The sequence below is a fragment of the Callospermophilus lateralis genome, chromosome 10 (genome assembly GCF_048772815.1).
Source record: "Callospermophilus lateralis isolate mCalLat2 chromosome 10, mCalLat2.hap1, whole genome shotgun sequence".
NCBI classification, from domain to species: domain Eukaryota; kingdom Metazoa; phylum Chordata; class Mammalia; order Rodentia; family Sciuridae; genus Callospermophilus; species Callospermophilus lateralis.
In genome coordinates, this window is record NC_135314.1 from 78,316,749 (window position 1) to 78,327,439 (window position 10,691).

The following is a 10,691-nucleotide window of genomic DNA, read 5'->3' on the forward strand; positions in this document are numbered from 1 at the left end:
CCCTCAAATTTGGGCTACTGAAATTGGGCTACCATATTGCTTCACATACACATAGAGCTAGTCCACATATGATTATCTTTTGAAATGAATAAATCAATTTTCTCTGTCCTGTTGTCTCTAATTATGGTAACCTAAAGTACCTCATTTAGTCTGTATTCAGATTTATTGGAAACGTTCAGAAGGTGTCTCCCCCCACCCACTTTTTGAAGGACAGAGCAGTGATCTTGGGCACCTGTTTGTTTAGAATGTCCCATAATGCCCATCTGCATGTCTCAGCCAAAGGCTGTTTTTACTTTTTCTCATGTTCATTCTTTGGTTTAAATGAAGCATTAGTTCCACACTGATACATATCTTTATATGTACGTTTAAAATTTTTTTTCCCAATAGAAATTTTTGGATTTTTATCTCTTTTATTTCATTTGTGTTCTTTTATCCTTATCTTCTAAAGGGAGTGTCAAACAAAACATACCAGTATATAATATCAGCATATGATTCATTTCTCCAAAATTATCATACTAATTGGATGATATGTACTTTAGCATTTGCTTTCTTATCTTTATGAAAGGAAGCTGCCTTTCTTGTTAACTCAAACAGGACTAACGAGATTCTGTTCTCTGAAGTTGATTTTGATTCACTGGGAAAAGCAAAACACGAAGAGTTGAACATGACTTAAGTATTAAATTCATAGGTAATGAAAGGGGAATATATGTTTGCTTGAAATGTATCAAATTGACTGTTTTCTACCATATTTCTATCAAGTTTATAAAAACCTAAACTCTGAAGTATTTTCTTTAAAAAAAAGTATAGCTCAATAATTATCTCTTGACTCTGAGATTTTTAAAATATTAATGTATTCATCTTATTTATTGCTATTTTTGTTTTTCATAACCCTTTATATATATATAGATATATAGTTTCCATATATATGGCTGTCAATGAATTAATGAAATAGCCCTTCTGAGACTTTTTTGGTCATTTCTCTCCTTTTTAATATTTTCACTGTAAAACATAAATTAAGATAATGAAAAATTCTTCAAATTAGTATACTCTGTAATTTATAATATTAGCATGGTAAATGCATTTACTTGAAATAGGTATTGAAATAATAAAGCATGATGACAGGAAATATTTTGTAATGCAAAATTCTACATTCAAGTGTTGAGGGAAGTAGAAAAGGGACTTAGTGAATGGGAGGGGTAGAGAGCAGATATGGAGAGTGAAGGAAGAGAAGGTAAGGGGGATAGAAGAAAGGAAGGTAGACATGGTCAATACAGGTATATTCATGTATGGAAATGTCAAAGTGAAGCCCATTAACATGTACAATTACAATTGTACATTAAAATGTACAATTTAATTAAAAAAAGCAACAAAAACGTTTTCCGAGGGGCCAGGCAGGTGGTATAGGAAGAACTAATTGTTGTCAGGCAGTTCTCTCCACTTTTCAGGAAAAGTTAAAATTTGCTTTTATAAAAAATTATCCTAGGCTGAGGCAGGAGGATCATGAGTACAAAGCAAGCCTCAGCAACTTAGCGAGGCCCTAAGCAACTCAGTGAGACCCTGTCTCTAAAATAAAAATGTAAAAAAGGGCTAGAGATGTGCCTCAGTGGCTAAGCACCTCTGGGTTCTATCCCTCCCCAACAACAAGAGACAAAAAAATTATCCTGATTTTTAAATGTTGGAAATGAAATGAAACAAACAAACAAACAAAAAATCATGTTGTTCTGCACTACATGGGACTACTGGGGCTGAAGTCAACAATTTTGTGCAACTCTTGAGTGACCTCTTGTGATTTATTATGTGATAATTGAGAATGTCAGTTTTGTATTTAGACAGAATGAGGTCAGATTCCACACACTATTGAAGGACATGAGTGAGTGACTCAGTCACAGAGGACTTCATTTTCTCACCTGTCACTTGGGATAATAATTCTACTTATAGTATTCAAGTGAATGTTAGATGAGGTAAGATTTACATATAGCTTAGTATAAGATGGACACATAATATATATCCAAGTAAATTTGATGATATTGATGGTGAAGGTGAAGATGTGGGGTCTTTATTGACTTAAATAATCCATAAGAGTTGACTCCTGGTTTATGGGGGGTGGAGTGGGAGGTTGAGAACATCTGAGGAACTTGTATATTAAAAAGCCAAACTCATTTGGATTTCACTGCTTTATTTTTTGTTTCACAACATCCACCTTCCATTTATCCAGGGGAAGACAGAATTTTTACAAAGAATAGGTGAGTTTAGTTGGACCAACATTCTTTATCCAAATTCAGCCCTGTTATATCCTCACTCCTGCCCTATGATCATTCTCAGCTCCTTTGTAAACTTTTAGTAAGTTGTGAAAGATTGTATTTTTTTTGTGATAGGTAGATTCATTTTATTTTACATAAATTTAAGGTTTACAGCATAATGTTATAGGATACAGATAGTAAAATCACTACTATAGTGAACCAGATTATCATACGGAAGACTGTATTAACTAAAGATGTAACCAATATAGTAAGTCTCATCCATGTGCTTTTCTTATATTGTGATGTTGATACTTTCTCCATCAGTGGATCTATTTCTCCTTTCCTTGAATATGGATAAAACATGACAATCTCAATAATGAAAGTGAGGCGAAAATGATTTTATGTGATTTTTAAAACTGGGTCTTCAAAATGCCATGTATTAGTTATACATTGAACCAAAATGGGAATATATAAAATATACTTAAATTGTACCAAGAGAAAAGGCTAAACATAAAGATTAACTGTGTTATTACACACTTGAATCATTTCTGAAGTTGGTATTTTTATAGTATCTTGAAAGCAATAGTCTAAACCTCTTGAGTATGTTGAATTTTACTTATTAAATTATATTTACTTGGACAAGAAAAATGCTATGTATTTCTGTCTTGTTTAGTTGGTACATTTGTTCTCAGAACCCAGTAGCCATCATGCAAAGAAATGCAGGTTTATTCATTTCTAGAACTGCTGTAACAATGCAGCCACTAAGTACATAGATTGAAACAATTAAAAAATCTGTTATTTCAAGTTCTAGAGGCTGGAAGTCTGAAATCAAGGTGCTGGTAGGGCCATATTCCTTTTGAAACTTGTAGAGGCAAGTTCTTTGCTTCTTCTTAATCTCCAATGGTATGCTGGAAATTTTTTGCCTATAGATGCATTAATTCAATTCTTCTTCCTATGTCTTCCGGCATTGTCTTTCCCCATCTCTCTCTGTGTGCACCGATTCCCCTTTTACAAAAAAGAATACCAGTCGTATTATATTAGGGACCATCCTAATGACTTGACTTTAACTTAACTTAATTACCCCTGTAAAGACCCTCTCTTCAAATAAGGTCCCATTTTTAAGGTATCAGGGATTAGAACAGTAAAATATGTTTTTGGGGGGACACAAAATACAATCCACAACACTAGGTTACAAGGAGAGGACACGTGTTGATGGAGATTTTATCTGACAACAACCACTGCCATTCATGGAAGTGAAGAAGCCTTTGAAATGACTCTAGTCCCAGTCATCATCCGACTAACTATGTAAGACATGTTGAGTGAAATGTGCCTGGATGATCATAGTCAAGGCCAGAAACATGAAAGATAATAACATAGCTATTGTTGTTTTAAATAACCCAATTTTAGGGTGTGAAGCAATAATTACTGGAACATGTCATGGTGGGACAGTAAAGAAGTTTCTCCACAAAAAGGTCCAACATACTCTACTTTGATCTTGTGGCTGGATCAGTATGGGTCTGTTCTGGCATTTGTCAGGTTGTACACATGATTTGTGTGTGATAGAGGCCCATATTGCACTGGATTTCTTCCCATACCAATTTTTTCTTTTGCTTTTCTTTCACAAGAGTTAAATCTCCAGGGCATTTCCTTACATTTGTACATTAAATCCAACTCAGAGCCTGTCTTCCTGCCCTTCACACAGGCCTGATATAGTCCATTTAGACAGGTCAAAATATAATCTGAGGATTATCATATTAAACTGAAGAATTAAAACTTTAATGTTATGACTCTAGAGGATGGCCAACAACCACTATATTCTGCTTCTCTAATACTTCACCAACATCACTTAAGACATTCAAAATCATGTCATGAGATAGCTTCATTTGATAAAGCAGAATGGTCCCACAAACAGTGTCAACTGCAGAGCACTTTTGTAGAAGTGGAAATGAGTGGGAAATGAGCATAAATTGAAGCCCAATATCATAAGAAAGATCTGGAAAGGAATTAAATGGTGAGTCTAAAGGTAAAAAGTACAATAAATATTCTCAGGGTCACCCATCTCTGTATAGCAAGATAACTTGACAATTTAGCCAGATAACAAAAAGTAGCAAGGATTCAAGTAAAACTCTCATGATTAAAATGTGAAAAAGAAAAGTGTAGGAAGCATAAAAATAACTACAAGTGCTAATCTTTGTATATATGGTGAAACCATATGGAACTGATCAGCCATAGAGTGATTTTTCTCACCACATTGCCCTCAATATGCCAGTCTTTGAAGTGACACTGCTGCTAGGGATGTGTGAGAATTTACACAATACATGAATATTCCTGAATAAACTGACCAGGTATATAGAATTACTTTCCTTATAAATATCCCTTTGTGCTGAGGGTGTTACCCATTGATTTTGTGCTTTAGTAAACATTACTGAAGTTTAGTGTGAAATGATTAGGAAGATTGAAGAGATAGCATGAAATTAATTAAAATGGTGTTGGAGAACTGCTTGAACAAAATGTATAGCCCAAATGACAAACAGAGTCAAAATTATTAAAATTTTAATAAAACATAAATGAGAAAAACATTTTAAATTAAATAGAGAAGAATTGGTACAATTAATAACTAAATGGGACACTTCTTAAATTTGTTAACGTTTGTGATTATAACTAGGATTTGGTTAAATATGAGATAATGTATTTCCAAATTTGGTTTAAAAGAAAATAAAGTTCTAAACAAAATTTCTTTTTTTTTCTCTACTTACTATAAAATACTGGTCAAGATTTTCAAAGTATTTATTTGATAAGATTTCTTTCTTTCTATACACAGCAATCCTCAGATAATGTCTGTAATTATTTTCTCCAGTAACCTTTACTACCATTTCAGACAGCAGCAGATTTAGGAAACATTTTTAATGATGTAAGAGCTAGGAATCATCATAGAAATAAGAATTGCTTTCAGATAAATGAAAGAAGAGTTCTATTGAAAGAGGGAAAGAGTTGGTATTCACTGAGATGTGACTCTGTGACTTAAACTCCCAGAGGTTTTCCAGGGAATGGAGCTAGAGTGAAAATACCCAGAGAATTGGGAGGAACCTTTGTACAAATAGTTCCTTCCATGGAGAAACACAAAAATATTCAAACTATTGCATTGTAGTGTCATTGTGTGACATTAGAAGTGCAAAATCAATGTTCTTCATCTTTTCCTGGACTCAGAGGAGAGAGGGTCAGGGGAATTTACTTAGAAATTAGGGGACAACAAACTAAAGAGACCAAACCAGCAAAATTCAAAATTTAAGCCTTGTGGACTTGGAAAAGCAGATTTTTAGCTGAAAATTAGAGAAGCCTGAGGACTAGACATGGATGTGGCTACTCAAAATGACAGTGGCATGAAGAGATGACCACAGAGGGCCAGCTAGAATCCATCATCTAAGAGGACTACATCTTGGACACATGTACCAAATGCCAAATGTAAGGCAAGGACTTACACTTAAATGCAACCATAAAAGGAAAGAGATGAAGTTGGGAAAAATTCTAAACTGATAGGTTTAATTTGAACTAACCAAAGAAATCTTGAAATGACTGTATATAACTGTCTAAGTTAGGTTTTCTTGGAATTTACAAAGAGAAACTAGGTGGATTATTTTTTTAATTAGTGAATTTTGGAATTGGAAATATATCTTCTTTCCCATTGCTTCTTTTTAACAACAGACTCAACATGTTGATTTTCTCTATGAAATCAGCCTCTGGTAGGTGGCTAGCCTACAGTAGTGCATCAACTTGACAGTTGACTTTTGGGAATTTAAATGTGACCTCAGAGCATCAATAGAGAAAGTGGGAAGGGGAGTTTTTGTTTTACTCCATGTGGGTCCTCCTTGACCCAGAAGTAATCAATGAAAATCTTCTCAGTGTTCTATTATTTAAGGAGATGAGAAAACTGATGTTTTCATTACTGATGTATATACTTCCTTAAAAAATAAGGAGATCACTGCTTTTACAGATCACTGCTTTTATATAGCTGGGTCTAAATATGTACATGGTGAGAGAATAATTAGAAAGTAATTCTTTTATGATGCCACATTAAGATCATTCAGTCCTATTCACATGCTATACTTTCAGGGTTTGCAATGATGAAAAGAAAAAAATAAGAATTACTTAAAATAAGTCATTTCCACAATTCAACAAAAATATTCTTCCTCATATCTCTATATAATATACCTTTTCCTCACTTGCTCTCAGAAAGGGGCAAGAGAAGTTTTGACCTGACATACCGACAAGGAAGCTCCTCAAATTTTACATGAGGTTTCACTGTTTGTCTAGAACTTTATGTATCTGCTGTGTGTATGTTTTATATATATATATACACACACATATACACACACACACAAGTATAGAGGTATGTATGTGTACACATACACATGAGTAGATAAAACTCTCTAAAATAATATCTTCTCTTAAGATTGACATTCTGTATTTAATTATTTAATTCTATGAGTTCAATTTTGAATTACAGTTCACTTTTATTTGACACATTTATTTCTGCACTACATATAAAACTAAATAAATTGTGTTGCCCTAAAATGCCATTGTAAGTACTAGTTTGGTTTTGTCTTTTGGGTACAGTTCATCACTGAAGCTGCACAGTCCATGAGCTTGGAAGCATCATAAGTTGATTCTTAAATAGGTTCAAAGGCAGCTTTTGATTTTTGTTTTCGTCTCTTAAGATTCAGCACAGTTATTCCTTTCTGTGATTTTTCACCCTTTACATTTTGCTTCACAATTTGATTGCATTATACTTTAATTATTTACCTGCCATTTGTGCTTATTTTCTGCCATTCTGCTTGAAAGTTATTGCTTCATTTATAACATTAAGCTTCAGTAAATGCCGTTTGTTTCAAACTTTCTCAAGATTACTTTTTCTTCAGAATTTTTCTCAAGACACTTATTACTTCTGTATTTCTCAGGCTATAAATGAAAGGATTTAATACAGGAACTATTATTGTAAACAAGACACCAGCAGGAATATCTTTATCTCCTTCTTCAAGTAAAGTTGGTCTAATATACATGAAGAAAATAGATCCATAGAATAATGAAACTGACAAAAAATGTGAGGCACAGGTGGAAAAGGCTTTAACCCTTCCTTCTTTAGATTTCATTTTGAAAATTGTAAAAACAATGTAGACATAAGAAACTAAGACACTACCTATAGTGAAGACTTCAATAGAACCTGCAAAGACAAAGAGCACAAGTTCATTGACATATGGGTCAACACAGGAGAGTCTGTACAAAGGAAGAATATCACAGTAAAAGTGGTTGATTTGATGAGACCCACAGAAAGCTAACCTAAAGAGTAGACCTACATGAATCATGGAGTGCAGGTTTCCAGCTATGAAGGCTCCTGTGGTCATCTGAACACAGAGTTTCTTTGACATCATGGTGTGATACTGCAGAGGACTGCATATGGCCACATAGCGGTCATAGGCCATTGCTGCCAGAAGAAAGCAGTCTGCAGTTTCCACAGTGCAAAGAATATAAAATTGTATAATACATTCATGAAGGGAGATCCTTTTGTCCTCAGAAAAGAAGTTCTCTAACATCTTAGGAGTGATAGCACAGGCACAACAGGAATCCACAAGAGCCAGGTTGCCCAGAAAGATGTACATTGGTGTGTGAAGTTGACGCTGTGTAAAAATCAAGGCCACCAACCCTAGATTCCCCACCATGGTGATCAGATAGATGGTCAAGAACACTACAAATAGAAGGGCCTTCAGGTCTGGGTGATCTGTAAATCCTGTGAGGACAAACTCATTTTTCATAGTATAATTTTCTTTAATCATTCCTGACCTCTGAGGAAAAAAAAGTGGGAAATAAAGAGTTAGTTTATGATGAGCCCAGAACACAATTCAGCCTTCTTTGGCTCAAAGGAAGAGAAGCATCTTTCACAATAGTACCACATTTCACCTGGACTTTGGTGAGTGTCTAGTTCTGAGGAAGAATCCATGTTTCCAGTCCAAAACTCCTTTGTTCACTTACTGAACATTTTCCCAGCCTATTTTCAAGGAAATTTATGATTGAATGCATAAAGATGGCTTTGAATTCTTGAGAAACATAGGACAAAATGCTTCTTTATAATGGTTGGGTAAAGATAATTCATAATTTAAGTGTCAGTAATTTGTATTCTGCATTCCTAAGTTCAATGACTATATATGTGGTGATTAACAATGTTGTTTAAAAGACTATTGTTGTCCACCAATTTTTATAGCACCATTGTTCACAATAGCCAAAAAGTGGAAATGACCTAAATATTCATGGATTGATGAATATATAAAGCATGCTATACACATATGATGAATTAGTCAGTCTGCAATACAAATGAAAATTTGACACTTGTCACAACCTAGATGAAATTTGAAGACATTATGCTAAGTGAAATAAAACTGAAACAAAAGGAGTATAACACACACACAAACACACACACACACACACACACACATACACACATACATATAGTATTAAGACACTACCTAACATGAAAATTTCAGTGGAAACTGTAAGGACAAAGAGTATAAGTTTATTGACATATGGGTCATTTTATATATATATATATAAAATATGAGTTCAAATTTTCAATATATATATTATTGATTTACTTAAAAGTTTTGGTTTTCTAATTTTAAGGATAATACTAAAATAACAGTAGAGAATTGAAAGAAGAGTAAAACAAAAAAGAAAAAATGATGTACAGTTTCATGAAACAAGCAAAACAGTATTAACATTTTGATGTGCTCCCATACAATTTTTCTTTTACCATCATACATAAATATTTATTTGAAACTTAGGATTATTCTGTATATAAATTTTTCTCTTTTGTCTATTTTATCATTTCATTAAATATTCTAGGTAAACACACACACACATATATATATATATATATAATTTAAATGAGTTGCCCAGAGTATGTGACTTTATAGAAACAGAGTGAAGAATGGTAGTTGCTAAGGAGAGGGAGGAGTAGAACTGTTGTTCCATGGTTCCATAGTTTCAGCTTGAGAAGATAGAAAAGGTCTGGAGATGAATGAGGATGGTGATTTGGTGGTTGCATAATAATATGAATGCACTAAAAATTTCCTACAAATTTTAAACAATTTTATCTGTATTTTCTGATAATTTACTATCTTCATTACCAGTGGAGTCCATGCTTTATAATGCTATTGGAGGTGGGGTAGGTGGGAAGAGCAATGTGAATTGAGAAAGTGAGATTAAATAAAGGAGAGGAAAGACAAAAAATGTTTTTTGTTATCATAAAATAACTTCCAGGTTATTTATAATACCATTTGTGCATGCAAATTAAAATTATTCATTTTTCCATGTGCATAAAAAAATTAATTTTTTGAAAAATATTGAAAAAATCTTAAGGGTTAGAAAGAAAAAAATTTTCAATTTTGCAACCATATGTCAAAAATCATGTATAAAATCAAACGTCAAACACAAATTGAGAGATTATTTGTAATGCATAAGATAGTGTTTCTATAGTTTTATTCTATGAAGAGTCTATGCAAATAATAAGGATAATCACTAGAAGGTAGGTAAAGGATAAGATCTCAAAAGAAAATTTCTTTTATCCAATTAAGAATGTTTAGCTTCAATGAAATATCATTTGAAACAGCCATGAAGCTTGCTTACCAAGAGTTTAAAGAAATATTTTTTAAAGAAATGATAATTTATAGTGCTGTGTAGAATACAGTGAAATGGAATCCTGTTTGCATTCCTGGTAAGGACTGCTATTTCATAAATTGAATAAAATAGTGCAATTATGGTCAAATAATTTGGTATTATATGAAGGAAACTCCTAAAAGTTCATAACTATTGACCAATGAGAAAAAGTCTTTTAGAATGAAATATATAGTTATGGTTATTACAATGTCACTTTGTAAAAAATTGAAAAACACTTAAATAGTAACCACTTAGGATTATTAAGTAATTGTTAACCATCCATCTGAAGGTGTATTTTACAATCCTTAAATATTGTGTTTACTTAGAATATTTAATGAAATGATAAAATAGACAAAAGAGAAAAATTTATATACAGAATAACCCTAAATTTCAAATAAACATTTATATATGATGGTAAAAGAAAGATAATATGGGAACACATCAAAATGTTAATACTAGTTTTGTTTATTTAATGAAATTGTACATCATTTTTTTTATGTTTTACTCTTCTTTCAATTCTCTACTGTTATTTTACGATTATGCTTATAATTAGAAAACCAAAACTTTTAAGTAAATCAAATTGCATATTCTAAGGACTGCTATAGTTGTAAGTTGATAAGTCCATAAAAATCAGAAGAGAGCCAACAAATACTTTCTGCTTCTACAATTTTATAATGGTTAACATTGCAGTGCCTGATCTATTTCTATGAGTGTGGCATGAATTCTTAGAAATAATAATCATTTATT

At 32.7% G+C, this 10,691-nt stretch overlaps 1 protein-coding gene across 1 annotated transcript; it reads right to left on the bottom strand.

Annotated features, from left to right (window-relative positions):
* Positions 1 to 7,141: 7,141 nt before the first annotated feature.
* Positions 7,142 to 8,068, bottom strand: LOC143408531 (olfactory receptor 5K1-like). The gene has a single exon (XM_076868355.2). The coding sequence runs from the start codon at positions 8,066 to 8,068 to the stop codon at positions 7,142 to 7,144; it is 927 nt and encodes a 308-aa protein (XP_076724470.2).
* Between the last annotated feature and the right edge of the window lie 2,623 nt (positions 8,069 to 10,691).